General features: G+C 51.0%; 1 protein-coding gene across 3 annotated transcripts in view; it reads right to left on the bottom strand.

Moving 5' to 3' along the window:
- Positions 1-22,778, bottom strand: part of Rara (retinoic acid receptor alpha) — a 62,180-nt gene that overhangs the window by 22,076 nt on the left and 17,326 nt on the right. For all 3 annotated transcript variants that reach the window (XM_004655441.2, XM_045158283.1, XM_004655440.3), the window contains one exon: positions 8,879-9,435. In XM_004655441.2, coding sequence (XP_004655498.1) covers positions 8,879-9,056 — 178 coding nt within the window. In that variant the 5' untranslated portion in view covers positions 9,057-9,435. The remainder of the gene's footprint in view (positions 1-8,878; positions 9,436-22,778) is intronic.

Raw genomic sequence — 22,778 nt, 5'->3', positions numbered from 1 at the left:
GTAAACCAGGTGCTCTAGGTGGCATATGTGTCTGGAGTTCATATGCTCCACCACACTTACAGTGTGTAACTCACGCATCAGGGAGGTCCCTGAGACAGCAAAGTAGAATCATCATCCTGGGCTGAGGCCTTCTGAGCCCACCAAGTTAGGGCACAAGCTGCAGATGGAATGCCAGGGTCTTGGGCAGGTGTGCAGGCCCACATGGATGATGCCTCTAGGGAAGAGGGCAGAGGACTTCTATGCCCTTGACATCTTTCTACCCACTTGAGTAGCCCTTGACACTGAAGATAATGCTAATCTCTGTGCTCAGTGAGGTGCTATGTGTTGGGTGAGGGATTGAGCTGTGCCCTTCATGGTCAGACAGATCTCCCAAATGACTATCACAAACCATAGGAACAGGGGAGAAATAGCTTCATGGTGCAAAGACGAGTTGTAAAAGAGAGGAAAAAGAAAACCCATGGAGCCGTAGGCATTCAAAGGAGGGAAAGGGGGCTAGAGAGATGGCTTTAGTGGTTAAAGTGCTTGCCTGTGCACAAGGTGGTGCATGCATCTGGAGTTTGTTTGCAGTGGCTAGAGGCCCTAGGGCACCCTCCTTCTATCTGCTTCTCTCTCTCAAATAAATAAAAAAAATTTTAAGGGCCGGGCATGGTGGTTCATGCTCTTTAATCCCAGCACTGGGAGGTAGAGGTAGGAGAATCACCATAAATTCGAGGTCACCCTGAGACTACATAGTGAAGTCCAGGTCAGCCTGAGCTAGAGCAGTTAAGCTGCTTGCCCGTGAAGCCTAAGGACCCAGGTTCGAATCCCCAGTAATCATGTAAACCAGATGTTCTAGGTGGCATATGCATCTGGAGTTCATATGCAGTGGCTAGAGGTCCTGGTATGCCCATTCTCTCTCTCTCCCCCGGCCCAAATAAACAAAAAAAAAAAAATTTTTTTTTTGGATTTTTTTTTAAGAGGGAGGCCAAGCTGTGCATTGTGGCGCATGCCTTTAGTTCCAGCACTTTGGAGGTAGAGGTAGGAGGATTGTAGTGAGTTCTAGGACACCCTGAGACTAAATAGAGAATTCCAGGTCAGCCTGGAGCTAAAGCAAGACTCTACCTCAAAAAAAAAAAAAAAAAAAGAAAAAAGAGGGAGGAACGAACATCTGTGAAGGTTTCTGGGAAGAAGCGAAAGTGGCAGGATTTTGGAGATGCCTGCCCTGGCAGGTCAGGAGGACACTTCGTCCTGGGGCAGTGGGAGAAGAGGGAGAGAAGGACGGCTCTGGCCTGCGGCAGGGGGTGGGCGCTGGGTGGCACCTGTCTCAGCCTGAGTCTCCTCTCCAAGTTCCGGCTCCCCGAAGACTTTGGTCTTAGCAAACCCACTGCGGGCGTGGGCTGAACAGCCCCCTACCTATGCCCAGTCATTCAGAGGAGACAGCAAACAGGAGACCTTGAGGGCCAGTGGACCTGGGGTTCTAATACACGCAGCCATGCCCTCAAGATGATACCGAGCCTCCCCCTCGCCCCCGCCCTGCACTTGAAGCTCTTCGAGGTCATAACCAGCAAGCAGGTCATCGTGGCCTCGCTGCAAGCAGCCTGCCGGGAAGGGGGAAGAGACTCAGGGAGTGGTTGAGAGAACTACCCAAGGCTGTACAGAAAGAACTGTTTCTTAAAGACTTCTGAGCTGGAAAAAGCCAGGCGTTATGGTGCACGCCTTTAATCCCAGCACTCAGGAGGCAGAGGTAGGAGGATCACCGTGAGTTCGAGGCCAGCCTGAGACGACAGAGTGAATTCCAGGTCAGTCTGAGCTACAATGAGACCCTACCTCGAAAAACCAAAAAATAAAAATAAAATAAAAAAAAGACTTCTGATCTGGAAAAGACGGCTGATGGGTAAGAGTGCTCACTGTGCAACCTGAGCTTAGTCCTCTGCACCCACACTAGGGGGAGGCAGGCACAGGATGATCTCTCAGACTTGCTGGTCTAACTGAAAACAGCATGAGCTCCAGGTTCAGTGAGAGATCCTGTACCAAGGAAATAAGGCAGAACAACAACAGAGGCACAGGGAGAACATAGCCTTCATACACACCACGTACTACACCCTCCTTCCAAAAAAAAAAAAAAGTAATAAAGGGCTGAAGAAATGGCTTAGCGATAAGGCGCTTTTGCCTACAAAGCCAAAGGACCCAGGTTCCATTCCCCAGGACTCACATAAGCAGGATGCACAAGGTGGCTCATGCATCTGGAGTTTGCAGAGGCTGGAGGCACTAGGTGCCCATTCTTTCTCATCTCTCTCTCTCTTTTTCTAATAAATAAAAAGAAGAGGAGGGCCAGAGAGATGGCTTAGTGGCGAGGGCACTTGTTTGTCAAGTCTAATGGCCTGGGTTTGATTCCCCAGTATCCATGTAAAGCCAGATGCACAAAGTGGCACATGGAGTTTTGTTTACAGTGGGAGGAGGGCCTGGCACACTCATTCATATTCTCTCTCTCTTTGTAAATAAATAATAAAAATATTTTTTTAAAGAGCAGGGTGTGGTGGTGCATGCCTTTAATCCCAACACTTGCAAGGCAGAGGTAGAAGGGTCTCTGTGAGTTCAAGGCCACCCTGAGACTATATAGTGAGTTCCAGGTCAACCTGGGCTATGACAAGACCCTACGTTGGAAAAAAAAAAACCTACCCCTTCTACCCATGGGCAAGCTGTCTGATGCTTCCAGCAACTGTGAATTCCACATTGGAGGGAAAGGACCGAGATTTCTGATGCAGACGAAATTAAGTGGCCTCCAGTCATCCTGAGCATCGTGGGTAAGGAAGTTACTACTGCCTCTTTCCACAGACCCTATCCTCCAGAGGGCAGCCTGGGCCTACATTGGCACAGCCCCATGGCACACACCCCTTGGCAAGAGGTAAACACAATGCCTCAGGCCCCTAAGAGGAAGACAGGCTTCCTTCCCTATGTCCCCTCCCCCAGTCTATGCTGGGATCCTGCCCTGAGGGGGGCCTGTGTATTATTCCTGCTGGAAGACAGATAAAAGGTGAGGACCCCACGTTCTATGAAAACACAGACAGCCCCCCCCCACATGGTCTTTTAGCTGACTCTGCAATTTGGACCCCAGGAAAGGCATTGCTAGGCAGCACCCCCTCCCCCTAGGCTGTCCCTTCCATTGTCCAGGGAAAGAGTGGGAAGCCAGGAGGGAGGATGCACAGACTGCTAAACCGAGGAAGTGGCAGAGGAAAAGCAAAGAGGCACACTCCCTGCTCTCCCCCTCCTGCCGGGGCTCCCCCACACAGGGGAGGCATTCGGTCCCCCACCCCCAGGCAGCGCACATGTGGAAGGAAAAATTGTAGCCACCAGTTGAGGTTCCTGTCCCAGCTCCTCTATTGATTGTTTCCAACTTCCCTGCCCCCCACTCCACAAATTGAAACAAATTATGAATAAGAACTGTGGCTTTTTACACTCTGTTCCTTCAGAGTCTGTCTGGAACCGGGAGGCTGCGGCTGCTGAGAGCTGCAAGCCCCGTGGGCTGCAATGGACAGAGCAGGGGGTAGAGGGGTGTGGACAGATTGTATCCACCGGCTTCCCGGGCAGGGTGGAGGTAGGACCGGGCCTCCTACCTCTTCCCCTCCAGCCCTGGAGATCCAAAACAGAGGAGGGGGCATGGCTTAGGGTGGGCCTTCACGGCTCCCCCTACTGGGAGAAGGCTGGAGGTCCAAAGGCATAGATAGGAGGGGCCTCAGCAGTGGGGACAGGATTCATCACAGGAGCTGCACCCCTGAGTCTCCCCCCCAACACCCCACACTGCCCTCCACAGTACCCTCCCAAAGCTGAGTATCTCTGGAAGGTGAAAACAGACCAGCTTTACAGCCTTTGTTTTGTTTTGTTTTTTTTCGAGGTAGAGGTAGGGTCTCACTCTAGCTCAAACTGACCTGGAATTCACAATGCAGTCTCACAGGTGGCCTTGCACCTCATAGTGATCCTCCTACCTCTGCCTCCCAAGTGCTGGGATTAAAGGTGTGGGCCACCACGCCCAGCTTTTTTGTTTTATTTTTTTGTTTTGTTTTGTTTTCAAGGTAGGGTCTCACTATAGGCTGTCCTGGAACTCACTATGTAGTCTCAGGGTGGCCTTGAACTCACAGCAATCCTCCTACCTCTGCCTCCAGAGTGCTGGGATCAAAGGCGTGCACCACCACACCCGGCTCTTTTGTTTTGTTTTATTTTGTTTTTTAAAGAGGCAGGGTCTCACAATAGCAAAGGCTGCCTTCAAATTCACAAAGATCCTCCTACCTCTGCCTCCCAACTGTTGGGCACACGCCTTTAATCCCAGCACTTGGTAGGAGGACCGCCATGAGTTCAAGGCCACCCTTAAAATAGAGTGAATTCCAGGTCAGCCTGGGCTAGAGTGAAACCCTGTCTCAAAAAAACAAAAAACAAAAAAAACCAAATACATGCTACTATGCCCAGCTTTTTTTTTTTTTTTTTTTTAAGGCAGGGGTCTCGCTCTAGCCCAGACTGGCCTGTAACTCACTCCATGTAGTAGGTAGTAGTCCAAGCTGTCCTCCAATGGGAAACCATCCTACTTCAGCCTCTCAGATGCTAGGATTGAAGGTGTGAACTCCCTGCTCCCTGCTTAACCTCTGCTCTATGTCCTCTTTAAATGGGCACAAGGTCTCTCTCCAGGGGACTGTAACAGGGATGAAGATTTGTGAGCTGCAGATCAAATCCCAGCCCACAGCAGGTGCTCAGCAGCCTCCCCTTCCACAGGGTTATGGGCTGGGCACACACCAAGTACATTACCTCCATGGTCTTGCCTCACCCAGCCCTCCAGGCTAGGTTCTGGTAATATCCCTGTTTTACAAACGAGGACACATGCTCAGATATATCAGCTCACAATAAGTGGCACTGATGCCCAAGTTGTTACCTCAAAGCTCCAGTGCCCACTCCACAGCCCCCACCTGGTTACCCATGTGTCCATGGACTTCCCAGAGTGAGCAAGAAAAAAAAAAAAAAAGAAAACACTAAAGACACAATCTGAAGCCATGGCCCTGAAACGCTTCAAGCAGGACACTTCCGCCCTAAATCACATCCACACTGGCCTCAGCTTACAAACAAACTGACCCTCCCCCTCCCCAACTCTGGATCTGATTCTCTCCAAACACTCAACTCCGGAACCCTCTTACTCAATACACAAGCCAACATTAATCCCCCTCAACACACTCAGCCTTGACCCACGCTCCCCTAAAACACACAACCCTGACCCCCCCTCACACACACACACTGCACAATGAATCCCAAACCCCCACAGTAAACACCAGGCCTCAGCTGAGCACCAAAGGGACATTCTTGCGCTCTCTGCCCCCCCCCCCATGCCTGGAGGACTGCTAAAGGACAATACCCAGCCCTCCCCACAGGGATCTGGAGAGTCCTCTCTGTCTTCCCAACAAGCCACCTTGCTCTCTGAAGAGGAAGGACACCCACGGTGCAGCCCAGGGAGAAGTTTGAGGGGGAGGGGGAGACAACTACCCCAACATCTTTGCAGGATGGGAATAGAGGAGCTCGTCTCAGAGGACCCGAGTACCTCTTTGCTCTCTGCAGGAACAAAAGACACTACTTCCTACCTCTAGGAACTGTCTGAGCAGGGCACTAGCCCCAGAGGGAGGCTAACCTTGCAAAATTTTGATCTGCTTCCCTAAGTCAGAACAGACAGAAGAGCTCTGATTCCTGGGTACCCAGGGCCTTGCAGGAGATGGGTGATGCCTGGTTCCCTCAGGTCCAAGGCCAGGCTTGTATTCCCAGAGAAGGTGCTCAGAAGCTGGGGAACCTGGTGACCACATAGATTGCTGTTGTTTATTAGGAGAGGAGGAGGGGCGGGGAAACCACAAGCTCACAGAGGAGGGGGCAGGAAAGGGGCATTGCCTAACCTGGGTGGAGAAAGACAAAGGCTGTATTTGCCTGAAATGTGGGCCCTCAACCCTGGGGGTAGAAGGCCACTAGGGTGGGAGCCTTCCCCACCCACCTCTAAGAAAGAGGAAGGAGCTTGCGACACTCGGGAGGGCACAGCACTTGCTCTGTCTGGCAGAGAACCTGAAGGGACAGGGGTCAGGTCCCATCTCCAGTGAGTCCAGGCCCCAGGTAGCCCCTGGGGAATGAATGACCAGTGGTCCTTAGGCACCAGCTTACAAGACCCTCCGCTTCTTAGAAATCCCACCCTGGTCAGGGGTGGTGGCACACACCTTTAGTACCAGCACTGGGAGGCAGAGGTAGGAGGATCACCTTGAGTTCAAGGCCACCCTGAGACTACATAGTGAATTCCAGGTCAGCCTGGGCCACAGTGAGACCCTACCTCAAAAAAGAAAAGAAAAAGAAAAAAGAAAAAGTTGCACCCTAGCCAGGCGTGATAGTGCACACCTTTAGTCCCAGCATTCAGAAGGCAGAGATTGAAGGATTGCTATGAGTTCACGGCCAGCCTGAGACTACATAGTGAATTCCAGGCCACCCTGGGCGAGGGCCAGGGTGAGAGAGAGAGAGAGAGACAGAGACCCTACCTTAAACAAACTAACTTGCAAAAATTCCCACCCTGATAAGGAAGGTGCCCATGCTCCTGTAAATAAATCCTTGTGCATGCAACCCTAATGAAACTCACAGGGGGGGGAAAAAAAAAAGACAGGATTGGCAGGCAGGGGAAGGCAGGGGAAGGGGACAGGACAGCAGTAAAGGCAGCAGGGAGGGGAGATATAATATGATCAAAACACGTGAACATGCATGAAAATGTCGTGTTAGGGGCTGGAGAGATGGCTTAGTGGTTAAGGTGCTTGCCTGCAAAGCCAAAAGACCTTGGTTCGCCTCCCCAGGACCAACATAAGCCAGATGCACAAGGTGGCACATGCATCTGGAGTTCGTTTGCACTGACTGGAGGCCCTAATGCACCCATTCTGTCTGTCTGTCTGTCTCTCTCTCTCTGTCTGCCTCTTTCCCTCTCTCGCTCTAAGAAATTTTTCTTTTTAATGTCATAATAGAGCCGGGTGTGGTGGCACACGCCTTTAATCCGAACATTGGGAGGCAGAGGTAGGAGGATCGCCGTGAGAGGCCACCCTGAGACTACATAGTGAATTCCAGGTCAGCCTGAGCTTGATTGAGACCTTACCGAAAAACCAAAAAAGAAAGAAAATGGCATAATAAAATCCTTTTTTTTTTGGATTTGGAGGTAGGGTCTTGCTCTAGACCAGGCTGACCTGGAATCTTCCTGAGTGCCTGAGTGCTGGGATCAAAGGTGTGCGCCACCACACCCAGTGAAATCTATTATTGTATATAATTAATATATGCTAATGAAATCCTTTTTTAAACAATCCCACCTTGCCAAGAAGCAGTCTACCAGGGACCCAAAAGTTATGAATCCTCCTGCCTTCAGAAGAAGGGGGTATTCTATACCGGTATACCCAACCAGTCCTATGACACCTTGAGCCCCAGAGGCTGCCCTCTCTGCATCTGCAGTACGGACTGGAAGACCAAAACACATGGGGCTCCCAGACTTCTGTAGGTGGAGAAAAGAGAGGGTGGAAACAAAGGATGAAGATCTTGAGAAGAAATAGCAGGGGAAACTGAGGCAGCACCTGTCTGCTCCCTAGTCCCAGGGCTCATAAAGATAGGAGATTAAAAGGAGCACAGCCATCAAGGCTCTGCCCCTGGAGGCTGGTGGGAGCTGAAAGGGAGGGGGCTGTGGTGGAGCGGGAGGAGCAGATCCAGGAAGCAGCGGTGGCGGTGGGCAGACGGCCAGTGCGGGCAGTGAGGCGCCCAGCCAGGACCTGCCCCAGGGACAAAGAGACTCCCTGGCTCCGGGGAGAGAGCGCTGCCCCCTCACCAAGAAGGGGGCACTGACCCAGCCCAGCCGGGCACACAGGGCAGTGGTGCCAGGCAGCTTGCCAGTGGCTATGGGAGGGGCAGTGGGTACCCAAGCAAGGGTATTCAGTCCCTGCCAGCCAGAAGAGGTGGGACACGTTTCCCAGGTCAGCAGCTGACCAGCCAGCCAGCAGTCCATGGCCTGTTCTGCTGCTTCCACCCCCTCCTGCCCCAGGCCAGGCCCGGCTCCCTCCTCCCTTGGCCTGGCGCCCAGCTAGGCCCTGGGGGCCAGAGTTACTGTAAGCCGCCTGGCAGGCCCCAAGCCTGGACTTTGCCAGCTGGCCATAACCACCACCACCTCCCACTACCTGGCTTGGCCAGCCAGGGAAAGGCACTGAGACCACCACCCAGCCAACGTGTGACCCTCGTGGCAGAGGGCGGAGGCAGAACACAGGCCCAGCCAAGGCCATGAGAGTATCCAAGGCCAGAGCCCAGGCGGAACGGCCCCACTCCGGTCCCTCCTCCCTCCCGGTCTCCACAGAGAAGCGTGGGGTGGGCAGAGCTGGCAGGGAAAACCAGGGGCTCCAGCCATGCCTCACTGCTGCCTCTTCCTTGAAGCCCTTCTCCGTCGCACAGCACTAGGAGGGGGTGGGGCGGAGGCGGGGTGCAGCTCACACTCTCCCAGAGGAGAGCTGTCATTTCCACCAAATGCTGAGAGGTTTGTTTATCCACCTCTGGCCTCTGCATCCAGTCCTCCTTCTCAGAGCTATTTATAAGGCCCTCAATAGCACAGCACAGGGGCACAGGGGACAAGGGGGTGAAGACGCAGGAACAAAACAGCTTCACCTTTGTCATCATCGACATCAAGCCTAACCACTCCGATCATCCTAAAACAAACAGCAGGATCGTCCCGAAGACCACCCCTACGACGGTCCACCCCCAACAGAGAAGACCTGGTTGTGCATTTCCCCCTCCCCCAGCAGAACAGTTGTGCCTGGAGCCCAAGACCCATGGCCCAGCACCCCTCCATACCCCCTCCCACAAGCTCCCTTACACCCAGACTTACTGGCTGGGGATGGTGTGCTGTATCCGCTAACTGGAAGCTGGTGCTGGAGAGTGGTCAGCGCGCCTGGAGGGGACAGGCCACCCAGCATAGGGGGGAAGAAGAAGGCGTAGGGGGGAACTGGGTACCCATTGAGGTGCCCGCCCCCAGGTGTCGGGCAGGAGCTGCTGTTGCTGGCCATGCCAAGAGGCCACAGTCAGAAGGGGGAGCAGGCAGTCTGGCGTGGTGGTGGTAAGTGTTGCAAAGGGGCCTCAAGCTGCCTCTCCTCGGGGCATGGGGCCTGCGTCCAGAGGGGGTTTGGGTGGTTGGCCCACCCCCCCCCTTTGGTCCTGGAACTGTTGTCCAAAGTTACGTAAGCTGATCTCCGCCTTCTGAAGCCCCCGCCTTAATTGGCAGCCAGGTGGGTTGGGGGACCGTCCCAAGAGCCAGTCCCCTGGTTGAGTAGTCCTCTAAGCTGAAACTCTGCTAGGATGGTCCAGTTTGTCTTCAGGGCTTCACAAGGGATGCCACTCGTAGATGGGCCACAGCCGGGCAGCTGGGGGAGGCCATGTCCTGTGATGCTGCCAAAAGAGGAAAGAGAGGTGAGTGGGCACCAAGGAGCAGGCGCACGGGATTCCCCACAGTACTCCCCAACCTGGGCGGCCTGAGATTTTCCTGTGGCACCCAGCTGAACAGACACCTGGCACCACGCCTGGCTGGCAGAGCCAGGCTGGGATCAGGGCCCAGACACTGCTGGGGGTGGCAGGGCAGCCAGGCTGGGGGAGACGGGGACAGAGCCCAGAGCACGGGAGGGCCTCTCACCCAGCTCGCTCAAGGAAAGGGTCCACAGTGCCACCTCAAAGATCACTGCGGGGGAGACAGGCAACTGGCTCTCCTTCCCCTAGTGTGGGTTACCTGAGGTCAAGATGCACAGAACGTGCGCTGGGGCGGGGGTTGTGGGGGGAGCAGGAGGAAAAGCCGCTTCCCTAAATCATTGGCACTTCTCAGAAAAATGACTCCTAAGCCAGAGGGCCCCTCTTACACCACTTCCCCCCTAAATCCAAGATCAGAGCGCGAGATAGGTTGGTCCCACAGTCCTGGGGAGAAGGCCCAATTCCATACATTCAAGTAGGGCAATGGGCCCCTGGGTTTCCCAAGGCATCACCTCCCATGCTTAAGGGCATGAATTGTCCACGGAGGCAGTGTGAGGAGAGAAGGGCTTGTTCGGAATGGAAGTCTCCCACCCCCAGCAGTGAAGGGCCGAGAGTGACTGAGTTCAGAGTTCACCAGACACCTATCTGCAGAAGTAACACACAGGGAACGGGGTGGGAAGTGGGCAAAAATTAAAGATCAGACGCCTCCTCACCAGTGTGTATGCAAGATCTATACCCTACTTAAACAGCTGCAGCCAGAGGACATGCACGTGAGGTAAAGACACGTAGCCAGGCAGACAGCAACATAGAGAGAAAATACTAAACAGAAGCCAAGCGTAGTGGCACACAACTTTAATCCCAGCTGAGGTATGTGGATCTCAATGCGTTCGAGGCCACCCAGAGACTACACAGTGAATTCCAGGTCAGCCCGGGCTAGAGTGAGACCCTACCTTGAAAAAATAAAATAAGATAAAAAAAAAAAAGAAAGAAAATGAGAAACAGATCAAGAGAAAATTATTTCAAATCCATTTCAGTACAGATTATACATACATAAATAAATGCATATACATGCATATGTATATACATACCTGTGTCAAATATATGTACATATATATGACAAAGGACACACACTAAAACAATGGGGATCAAGCAAAACCACAAGAGGGGCTGGGGAGATGGCTCAGCGGTTAAAGGCACTTGCTTGCAAAGTCTGCTAGCCTGGGTTCAACTCCCCAGTATCCATGTAAAGCCTAACACACATGTAATGCATGCATCTGGAGTTCATTTTCAGAGGCAAGAGGCCCTGGCACAACCATAATCACATTTTCATTCTTTCTTTCTCAAATAAATACTTTTTATTTTTCTTGTTTTTCGAGGTAGGGTCTCACTCTAGCTCAGGCTGACCTGGAATTCACTACGTAGTCTCAGGTGGCCTCAAACTCACAACAATCCTCTTACCTCTGCCTTCCAAGTACTGGGATTAAAGGCATGCACGCCCAGCTTAAATAAATACATGTTTTAAAATCCTCAAAAGGGATAGAGAGATGGCTTAGTGGTTAAGGCATTTGCCTGCAGAGCCAAAGGACCCAGGTTCAATTTCCCAGGACCCACATAAGCCAGATGCACAAGGTGGCACATGCGTTTGGAGTTTGTTTTCAGTAGCTGGAGGCCCTGGTGCACCTGTTCTCTCTCTCTCTTTCTCTCTCTCTCTGTCTAATTGGGGGGTTATATTATTTATTTATTTGAAAGCAAGAGAGAGAGAGAGAATGGGCCCACCAGGGCCTCCAGCCACTGCAAACGAACTCCAGACGTGTGCGCTCCCTTGTGCATCTGTCTAACGTGGGTCCTGGGGAATCGAGCCTCAAACCAGGGTCCTTAGGTTTCACAGGCAAGCGCTTAACTGCTAAGCCATCTCTCCAGCCTAAATAAACAATTTTTTTTTAATCCACAAAGAAGCCAGGCATGGTAGCATACACCTTTAATCCCAGCACTGGGGAGGCTGAGGTAGGAGGATCACTGTAAGTTCAAGACCAGCCTGAGACTAGATAGTAAATTCCAGATTAGCCTGGACTAGATCAAGACCCTACTTCAAAAAAGAAAAAGAAAAAAAAAGAAAGAAAGAAAAGAAAAAGAAAAAAGAAAAGAGTCAGGCATGGTGGCACATGCCTTTAATCCCAGCACTTGGGAGGCAGAGATAGGAGGATTGCTGTGAATTCGAGGCCACCCTGAGACGCCATAGTGAATTCCAGGTCAGCCTGGGCTAGAGTGAGACCCTACCTAAAAAAACCAAAAGAAAAAGAAAAAGAAAAAGAAGCCGGGTACGCTGGCACACACCTTTATTCCCAGCATTTGGGCACACACCTTTAATCTCAGCACTGGGGAGGCAGAGGTAGGTGGATGGCTGTGAGTTTAAGGCCACTCTGAGATTACATAGTGAATTCCAGGTCAGTTTGGGCTAGAGAGACCCTACCTTGAAAAACTAAAAAACAAAGAAAAGAAAAAGAAACAAAAATCCACAAAGAGAGGGCTAGAGAGATTCCTCAGTGGTTAAAGCACTTTCCTACAAAGCCTAACAACCAGGATTTGATTCTCCAGTACCTACATAAAGCCATACGCATGTGTCTACAGTCCATTTGCAGTGGCTAGAGGTCCTGGTGTGCTCTCACTCTATCTATCTACCTTTCTACTTACAAATAAATAAATAAAAAATATATATTTTAAATTTTTTTGTTCATTCTTATTTATTTGAAAGTGACAGAGAAAGAGAAAGAGGGAGAGACAGAAAGAGAGAGAGAGAGAGGGAGGGAGGGAGGGAGGGAGGGAGGGAGGGAGGGAGGGAGGGAGGGAGAATGGGCACGCCAGGGCCTCCAGCCACTGCAAACGAACTCCAGACGCGTGCGCCCCCTTGTGCATCTGGCTAACGTGGGTCCTGGGGAACCGAGCCTCGAACCAGGGTCCTTTGACTTCACAGGCAAGTGCTTTACCGCTAAGCCATCTCTCTAGCCCAAATAAAAAACACAACCATATATATATATATATATATATATATATATATATAATTTTGTTCATTTTTATTTATTTATTTGAGATCAACAGAGAGAGAGAGAGAGAGAGAATGGGCGTGCCAGGGCCTCCATCCACTGCAAACGAACTCCAGATGAATGTGCCCCCTTGTGCATCTGGCTAACATGGGTCTTGGGGAATCAAGCCTTGAACCGGGGTCCTTAGGCTTCACAGGCAAGTGCTTAACCACTAAGCCATCTCTCCAGCCCCCAAATAAAATATATTTTTAAAAATTTTCCTCAGCTGGGCATAGTGGCTCACGCCTTTAAGCCCAGCACTCAGGAGGCAGATAGGAGGATTGCCATGAGTTTGAGGCCACCCTGAGACTCCATAGTGAATTCCAGGTCAGCCTGGGCTACAGTGAGACCCTACCTCGAAAACCAAAAAAAAAAAAAAAAAAATTTCTCATTGAGGGCTGGAGAGATGGCTTAGTGGTTTCTTGCCTGCAAAGCCAAAGGACCCAGATTCAACTCCACAGGACCTACGTAAACCAGATGCACAAGGCAGCGCAGGCATCTGGAGTTCATTTGCAGTGGATGGAGGCCCTGGCATTAAAGGCATGTGCCACCATGCCTGGCATTCTCTACCTATTTCTGTTATCTCTCTCTCTCTCTCTAATAAATAAATAAAAGTATTTTTAAATTTTTCATTGAGAAATCTATATTTAATTATTTACTTACTTATTTATGAGAGAGAAAGGCAGATAGAGAGAGAGAATGGGCACACCAGGGCCTCTAGCCACTGCAAACGAACTCCAAACACATGCTCCACCTTGTACATTTGGCTTATGTGGGAACTGGGGAATCAAACCTGGGTCCTTAAGCTTTGCAGGCAAGTGCCTTCACCGCTAAACCATCTCTCCAGACCTAAATAAAATATTTTAAGAAATTTTGACAGGTGTGGTGGCACACGCCTTTAATCCCAGCACTTGAAAGGCAGAGGTAGGAGGATTGCTCTGAGTTTGAAGCCACCCTGAGATTACTTAGCAAAATCCAGGTCAGCCTGGCTAGAGTGAGATCCTACCTCGAAAAACCAAAAAAGAAAAAAAGAAAAACCATGAAAAGGACTAGTTTGGTTCAGTTGGTAGAGTGCTTGCCTAACATATACAGAGCCCTGAGTTCAAGTCCCAGCACCACAAAAACCAGTCATAACGGTAAATGCCTGTAATCCCAGCACTAAGGAAGTGGAAGTAGGGGGATCAAGAGTTCAAGGTTATCTTTAGCTATACAGCACGTTCCAGGCCAACATGGTACATGAGACCCTGTCTCCCCCATATATACCCCCCAAAAAAGCTTTGCCAAGTCTTGCTTCCTTCTGCCCTGCCGTGTGCCAGGTACTGATCTAAAATGGTTACAACCAAAAAGTAAGTACTGTGCGGCTACAGAGAAACTGGAATCTGCACACCATGCTGGTGTGAATGTCAATGACAAAGACTATAGCTGCTTCGGTGAACAGTTCTTCAGAGGGTTGGCATAGGACTTAGCAAGTCCATTATTAGATACCTACCCAAGAGATACAACAACATACACCCTGCATGAAGACTTGTATGTAAGCCGGGCATGATGGTACACACCTGTAATTCCAGTACTCAGGAGGCAGAGGTAGGAGGATCACCATGAGTTTGAAGTCACCCTGAACTACATAGTGAATTCCAGGTCAGCCTGGGCTACATATAGTGAGACACCACTTTGAAAAAAAAAAAAAAAAGGCCGTGGTGGCGCACACCTTTAATCCCAGCACTCGGGAGGCAGAGGTAGGAGGACCGCTGTGAGTTCGAGGCCACCCTGAGACTACATAGTGAATTCCAGGTCAGCCTGGGCCAGAGTGAGACATCTATCTCAAAAATAGTATTGATACATACGAAAATATAGCAAAGCCTTGAAAACAATATGATAGTTACAAAACATCACATATTATAACATTTGTATGAATGCCCAAAAGAAATAAATCTATAGACAGAAAGTAGATTGTGGTTACTAGGAGTTGGGGTGCGGATTTGAGGGAAATGGGAAGTGATGGGTATGGGGGCTTTGGGGGGAGTAAAAACGTTCTAAAATTGACTGTGGTAGAGATTGCACAACTCTGTGACTATATGCAAACCATTTGATGGTATGCTTTTATCTTTTTGGTTTTTTAAATATTTTTATTCATTTATTTGCAAGCAGAGAGAGAGAGAGAAGAGACAGAGAAAATGGGTGTGCCAGGGCCACCAGCTGCTGCAAAGACTTCAGACATATATGCCACTTTGTGCATCTGGCTTTACATGGGTTCTGAGGAATCGAGCTCACGTTGTTAGGCTTTGTAAGCAAGCACCTTAACTGCCAAGCCATCTCTCAAGCCTCTGTTTCTGGCTTTTTTGCTTTGTTTTGTTTTATTTTTTAGTTTTTTCAAGGTAGGGTCTCACTCTAGCCCAGGCCAACCTGCAATTCACTATGTACTCTCAGGGTGGCCTTGAATTCATAGGGATCCTCCTACCTCCGCCTCCCTAGTGCTGGGATTAAAGGCGTGCACCACCACGCCTGGCTGTTTTTGGCTTTTTGAGACAAGGTGTCACTAAGTTGCCCAGGCTAGCAATATTTTTTATTTACAATCTTTCTGCTTTTGCTTTCAAAGTGCATGGGATGCAGGCATGTGCCACCCACCCACACTGGGCTTGAATTGTATCCTTTCTTTTCTTCTCCTTCTCCTTTTTCTTCTTCTTTTTTCTACATAGGGTTTCATTCTAGTCCAGGCTGACCTGGAATTCACTGTGTAGTCTCAGGGTGGTCTTGAACTCACAGTGATCCTCCTACTCTGCCTCTCAGGTGCTGGGATTAAAGGCATGCGCCACCACACATGGCAAATTGTATCCTTTCATGGGTGTTTTTGTTTTTTTTTAATTTTTATTTAAGAACGACAGAGAGAAGGGTGAGGGAGAGAACGGGCACACCAGGGCTTCCAGCCACTGTGAGTGAACTCCAGGTACATGCACCACCTTGTGCATCTGGCTTATGTGGGTACTGGGGAATTGAGCTTCAAATTTGGGTTCTTAGGCTTCATAGGCAAGCACTTAACTGCTAATCCATCTCTCCAGCCCTCATGGGTGAATTTAAAAAAAAAATTTTATTGACAACTTCCATAGACAATAAACCATGATAATTCCTTCCCCCTCACTTTCCCCTTTGCAACTCCACTCTCCATCATATCCCCTCCCCCTCTCAGTTAGTCTTTTATTTTGATGTCATCATCGTTTCCACCTATTATGATGGTCTTGTGTAGGTAGTGTCAGGCACTGCAAGGTCATGGATATCCAGGCCATTTTGTGTCTGGAAGAGCACACTATAAGGAGTCCTACCCTTCCCTCAGCTCTTACATTCTTTCTGCCACCTCTTCTGCAATGGACCCTGAGCCTTGGAAAATATAATAGAGATGTTTCAGTGCTGAGCACTCCTCTGTCACTTCTTCTCAGCACTATGGTGCCTTTTGAGTATGTGAATTATATCTCAATAAAGCTGTTTTTTAAAGATTTATTTTATGAGAGAGCAAGAGAGAGAGGGAGGGAGAGAATTGGCACGTAAGGGCGTCTAGCCACTGCAATCGAACTCCAGACGCATGTGTCACCTTGTGCATCTGGCTTACATGAGTACTAGAAAGTCAAACCTGGGTCCTTAGGCTTCACAGACAAGCGCCTTAATCGTTAAACCACCTTGCCAGCCCAAGCTTTTTTTAAAAATATTTTTATTTATTTATCAGAGAAAGAGGCAGATAGACAGAATGGGCATGCCAGAGCCTCTAGCCACTGCAAACAAACTCCAGATGCATGCACCACTCCATGCATCTGGCTTTATTGGGCACTGGGGAAATGAACCTGGGTCCTTAGGCTTTGCAGTCAAGAGCCTTAACTGATGAGCCATCTCTCCAGCCATAAAGCTGTTTTTTCTTAAATTTTTAAAAATATTTTTTATTTATTTGCAATCAGATTGAGAGAGAGAGTCAGACAAAGAGAATGGGAGCGCCAGGGCCTCTAACCACTGCAAACAGACTCCAGATGCATGCACCACACTATGCAGCTGGTTTTACATAAGTGCTAGGGAAATGAACTCAGGTCGTTAGGCTCTGCAGGCAAGCTCCTTAACCTCTGAGCCATCTCTCAAGCCCTTTTAATTTTTTTTTAATTTTTAATTTTTTGGTTTTTTGAGGTAGGATCTCACTCTGACCCAGGCTGACCTGGAATTCACTCTATAGTCTCAGGGTGGCCTCGAACTCTCAGTGATCCTCCTCCCTCTGCCTCCCAAGTGCTGGAATTAAAGGTGTGCACCACCATGCATGGCTTCCTTTTTCTATTTTTCTATTTTTATTTATTTACTTATTTGAGAGAGAGGCAGATGAGAGAGAGAATGGGTACACTAGGACCTCCAGCTGCTGTAAATAAACTCCAGATGCATGTGCCACCTTGTGCATCAAGCTTATATGGTTCCTGGGGAGATCAACCAGGGTCCTTTGGCTTTTCAGGCCAAAACCATCTTAACCCCTAAGCCATCTCTCCAGGCCCCTTTATAAAAATAAAAGGTCAGACATGGTGGTGCACACCTTTAATCTCAGCACTCGGGAGGCAGGAGGATCACAGAGAATTCAAGGCCACTCTGAGACTACATAGTGAATTCCAGGTTAGCCTGGGCTAGAGGAGACCCTACCTCAAAAAAAAAAAAAAGACAGAAAGAAAGAAAGAAAGAAAGAAAGAAAGAAAGAAAGAAAGAAAGAAAGAAAGAAAGAAAGAGGGAGGGAGGGAGGGAGGGAGGGAGGGAGGGAGGGAGGGAGGGAGGGAGGGAGGAAGGAAGGAAGGAAGGAAGGAAGGAAGGAAGGAAGGAAGGAAGGAAGGTAGAGAAGAAAGAAGTTAAGCAAGAGGAAGGAAGGAAGAAAGGAAGGCAGGCAGGAAGGCAGGCAGGCCGGCCACACACAGAGACCTCAAAATAAGTACTGTCATTTTCCAACACTCTCCCTCCATCCCTACTTCTTAAACTTACAGCATACTACCTCCTAAGCTCCAGGCTTAAATTTGGAGACCAGGAGTCACATATATAGCCAGCATTTGGCTAGGGACCAGACTGGGGATGGGGGAGTTCCTGCCAAGGCCACTGTGGAAGAGCCAGGACTCTGGACCCAGCTGGACCAGCCAGCTTATGTCCTATAAAAGAGATGGGGCAGGGGCCCAGGGAGGAAGCAGCTTCCCTGGAACGAAATCTGGACTGTGTTCCTAACCATGACTTTTACCGCTACTCGTTATGACAACGGTCGGACTCTCCTTGCTCCTGAACGCAGTGTCCCGTTTCCTTCTCAGGCTGAGAAAGAACTGATGTCAGAGAAACAGGGGCTCCACCCACCAGAACAGCTGCCACCACCCTATCCCCCCTCCCTGTGAGGCCCCATATAGCAGGAACTTGAGCTGGAGAGAGCCAGGCAAGGGGAGGAGAGACTGGCTGAACCTCAAGAGCAGCATCTACACTTGGACACACACTCACACACACATACTCACACATGCATACAGGTCTACAGAAAACATCTGGGTGGGCAAGAGCACACTTGCAGCCCCAGCCTGTATGTGCAGGCAAGCACGTGAGAGGAGGAGCGCGGAGATAGCATCTCTCCACACCTGGGCCCCAGCGCACAATAAGCGCAGTTCAGAACCTGTGTGCATAGGACCCTGTACACCCTCCCACTTGACACAGAACCACAGTCCACGGTGTCCCGATGTGCACACAGGCTGGCCCCTGTGTCTGCTTCCTCCTCCTCTTCTTCCTCTTCTTCTTTTTTTTTTTCAAGGCAGGGTTTCACTCTAGCCCTGGCTGACCTGGAATTCACTATGTAGTCTCAGGGTGGCCTTGAACTCATGGCGATCCTCCTACCTCTGCCTCCTGAGTGCTGGGATTAAAGGTGTATGCCACCATGTCCAGCTCTTCTTCTTCTTTATTTTTTTTAATATTTTTATTTATTTGAGAGCAAGACGGAGAGAAAGAGGCAGACAGAAAGAGAGTGACTATAGATATGCCAGGGCTTCCTACCACTGCAAAAGAACTCCAGACACATGTACCACTTTGTGCATTTGGCTTTACATGGGTACCGGAGAACTGAACCAGGCACGTCAGGCTTTGCAAGCAAGTGCATTTATTAACCACTGAGCCATCTTTCCAGCTCTGCCTGCCTCTTCTAACAGGAGAAGTTCCTCCCTGTGGGTCAGCTGCTATATTGTGGTCCCCAACACACACAAGGATACATACACAATCAGGTGAGCTCCTGTCTACACAGAGGTCTGTCTCCCTACAGGTGAGGCCCAGGAGGCAGGCACCCAAAGAAAGATCTCCTGAACTAAGGCTGAAACCAAGACAACCTCTCACTGCAGCCAGACATCCTGATCTAGCTTTGGGGAGGTAAGGGACATCCAGTCTGAAGTTGTTTTTTTTTTTTTTTTTTTTTTACTTATTTATTTGGAGAGAGAGAGAGAGAGGGAGAGGGACTGAGGGGGGGATGAGAATGGGAGCTCCAGAAACTCCAGCCACTGCAAACGAATTCCAGATGTAGGCACCACTGCATCTGGTTTTAAGTGGGTCCTACGGAATGGAACCAGGATCATTAGGCACTGCACAGTGCCGTAACTGCTAAGGCATATCTCCAGCCCCACAGTCCAAACTTTCTGAGGCTCACCCAGCCTTGTACTTTCTAGAACTCAGATTTGTCCCCAAAAATGACATAATGACCACCTTAGAACTAATGCCTCAAGTCTCTCCCTGAAAAGCCTGAAATTGGATCAGACTTCAAGTCCCTAGTCCATCCCAGCTCAGATACACACCCTAGAGAGAGTAGCTGGAAGGCCTCAGAACCTCCGGTAGCCTGACCCTGATCAGTCTGCAAACTTTGGTGTAAAACTGTTCAGCTCCCTAAGGGAGGGAGGGTGGGGGAGGGAGGGAGAACTCTTCACTGAGGGCAGGGACAAAGGTCACAGAAACGGGCCAAGGGCCAGGCTGACCAGGGAACAGGGATGGGCAAGGACAAGGATGAACGGGGTGGAGCTGACAAGAGCCCAGGCCCTGCCTGAGAAGTGCCGTGACCCTCACAGCGATACCCGGGCCCAGGCCTCCTACACCAGGGGAATAAAGAAAGCCCTGCCAAAGAATTGAAACCAGTACCAAAGAGGGAAAACAGGCTACCCACATGTAACCTCCACCCCTCTGCCAGCAATCTCCACTGCCCACAGGCACCCTCCCCTGAGAGAGAAAAAAACCACAGTCCCACACCTCCAATCTGCTGAACCCAGAAGAAAAAGGAATGGGGTGAGAATGCTGTTACCAGCCATGTATTCCTACCTACAAGAGCCTTGTGTCCCTAAAAGGTGCCAAGAGCAGTTTGTAGTATCAGACATCCCCACCGTCACACACCAGAGCCCTCTGCATATAGGAGAAAAAAAAACACAGAGATCTGAAGGGTCAAATCTCAGCTCTGCCACTCTGGGTAACCTTAGGCAAGTGGCTTACCCTATCTAAGCAGGTTTACTTGTCTGTGAATCTGTGAACTGTCTCCTTCCATAACACAACTGGAAAGCAGCTGGCGCAACCTGATGTGCAGGGAAGCCTGAGTACATGGGCCTCCCTCCTCCCCCACTTCTCACCAGCACCTGGGGGTCCTGGGTGCTTTGCCTCATGCCCCAGCTAGGACCAACATCTGTGGACAGGCTTGGGAGGGAGCATCACCCATTTTCCAGGGTTTTCTGTCCCCCAGACAGAAGGGAGGGCTGTGGGGAGACAGATATCAGGGGTGTGGGCGGAGGCCAGACCACAACCCTTTCCCAAATTCCCTTCTTGCATTTCAAAAACCAAAAAAGGGAAACCTTTGGATTTGGGGAGGGGAGAAGGGGAAGAGAAATAGACCATTTCCTCCCCTATCCTGAGTCGGGGGGCGGGGGCGGGAGGAGAAGAGCCAGGGGTCCCCAAGCCTAGCTGGACTCAGATTCCCTCCTCTGTTCCTGTGGCTCTCAGGACCAGGAGCTCACCAGGAACACAGTCAAGCGGTTCTCTCTGGCGGGGCTCTGGGTGAAGGGGCAAAGATTGGGGAGTTTAAAATAAGGGGAGACAGGGGGTTTCCTAAGCATTCTAGACAGTTAATGAATCATATGCAAATGATGCCCAGAACTCAAACGCAACTTGGGTGGGAGGGCCTCAAGCCCTGGCAGAGACAGAGCTCTGCCTCCTTTGGACCCCCTCCCCTGCCAGGAGTTAGCTGAGCCAGGCAGGGGCAGGGCGGGACAGGGCCAATTTCAAACCAGAACAGTGGGCTAGAACTATTTATAAACTTGCCAGGAAAATACACACACACACACACACACACACACACACACACACAAAGCCACAACCTCTCCCCTCCCCCACACTCCATCTACAGCTGGGTTTGAGGAATAGTTGGGTCCACTCCTCTCTTTTTCTCCCCCACCACCACCCGCCAGGGGTCCTGAGCAATAAATAACTCTCCCCCACCTCAGGGCCCTCAAGCACAATCTCACTAGGGAAGAGACCACCGAGGCAGGTTTGAGAAAGATGACTCTGGGAGGTGGTGGGGACAGGTAGAAGGCACCTCTTCCCGGGTGACGCTACAGAACCCAACCTGCCTTTCTGCGGTCAAGCAGGGACGGACAACATGCCCTCGTGTGTGCACGCCCCGGGCGTGTCCCCAAGGGGCTACAAGGGTGGGCTTGCAGCATCCTTCTGCCGAGTGCATCCACCGCCTCCAGAGGCCTTACCCCAGCATAACGGCCAGTCCCCCCAGCGTGGGCTTTCTACCTCAGCTCCCGAGAGCTGCCCAGCCCTCCGCAGCCAGTGTCAGCAAGTGACTGCCCACTGGGCAAGAAGGGCAGCTGGACCACCCCAACTCAGGTCAGGCTGGGTTCCAGAAGGAAGGGAGAAAAAGGCTCTGCCGGACTCCATTCCACCCCCACCTCCAGGGACTCGGGACCCCCTGAGGGACATGCTCAGATCACAACTATTAAGCCCAGGGTGGTTGGGAGGGTCCCCTACACCCAGAGCTGCAACTTGTCTTCCATGGAAGCAGAGAGTAGGTGAAAGGGCAAGGGGCAGAGCAGGCCTCGGGAAGGGGGGACCAACCCATAGGGAAGGAAGAAAACAGGAAGAGGAAGAGATGATCCTGCCCTGGCCACAACCAAACCACAGGGGTGTGTGGATGATACAAAGACAGCTCTGTCTGTGGATCTGTGGAGGACTCAAAAGGGCACAAAGGGGACCCCCCCCACACCTTGGAAACCACCCTGCTCACACCCAGCCTGGCACCGGGCTTTCCCCACCCTCACCTTGGCTGCCCACCGGCCCTGTCTCCACCATGCAGGAAGCATCAACTCAACTCACAATTGGGGAGGGGGTAGTCACAGAGAAGGGGACAAGGCATCAAGTAAGGGTAAGCTACGTCAGTCTCCGCTCATCGCCTCAGCTCAGGCCCAGGCCCTGTGCAAAGGTAAAATGCCAACAGAACCAGATGCTACCAGCCAGCCCCCCTCCTAACATCCCCTCTCTGGGGACCCGAGCTACAGAGAAGCCAGGAACACCCCCCCACCACCTCAGGATATCCTTTTGGCTCTGACCTCAGACCAGGCCTGAGTCAGACTGTGCCCTGCCCCACACCCATGGACCCCCCCAGGAACTTCCTACTCCACACCCAACCCGTCAGTTGGGGTTAGAAGCAGGGGACTGTCTCCCCCTCTTCATTCCGAGCTGCTCAGGGAAGCCCACAGAGGGTGAGGAAATCAGGTCACTGAGCCCCAAGGGCCTTCCCTTCAAGGGCACAACCGGCAGGGTCTGGGCGAAACTGTGGCACAGAGGACAGCCCGCAGGCTGCAGAGCCACCCACCTTCCCACCCCCCTAAACAACAGGGACCCTGCCCAGGGCCCCTCCACAAGGCAGCCTGGATTCCAAGAAGCCACAGAGACTCCCTAGGGAAGGGAGTGTCCATCAGAACCCGGAATGGAGCAGGACCCCAATACTGCACGAGGGAACAGGCAGCGTCAGAGTGCTGTGAAGAGAAATCTTGTGGGGCAAGCACCCAATGGGCCTGCCAAATCAGGCAGTGTCACAGTCACAGCCCGTGGTCAAACATAGCCAGACCCGCGGTCACAGCCTCCCCAACACTCAGTCTGACTTGGTGGCTGTGACTCCTTCCCACAGACCGAAGTCTG

This window comes from Jaculus jaculus, chromosome 9 (genome assembly GCF_020740685.1).
Source record: "Jaculus jaculus isolate mJacJac1 chromosome 9, mJacJac1.mat.Y.cur, whole genome shotgun sequence".
Taxonomy (NCBI): Eukaryota; Metazoa; Chordata; class Mammalia; order Rodentia; family Dipodidae; genus Jaculus; species Jaculus jaculus.
Note: the sequence above shows the minus strand (reverse complement) of the source record. Positions and strands in the feature narration are given on the sequence as shown.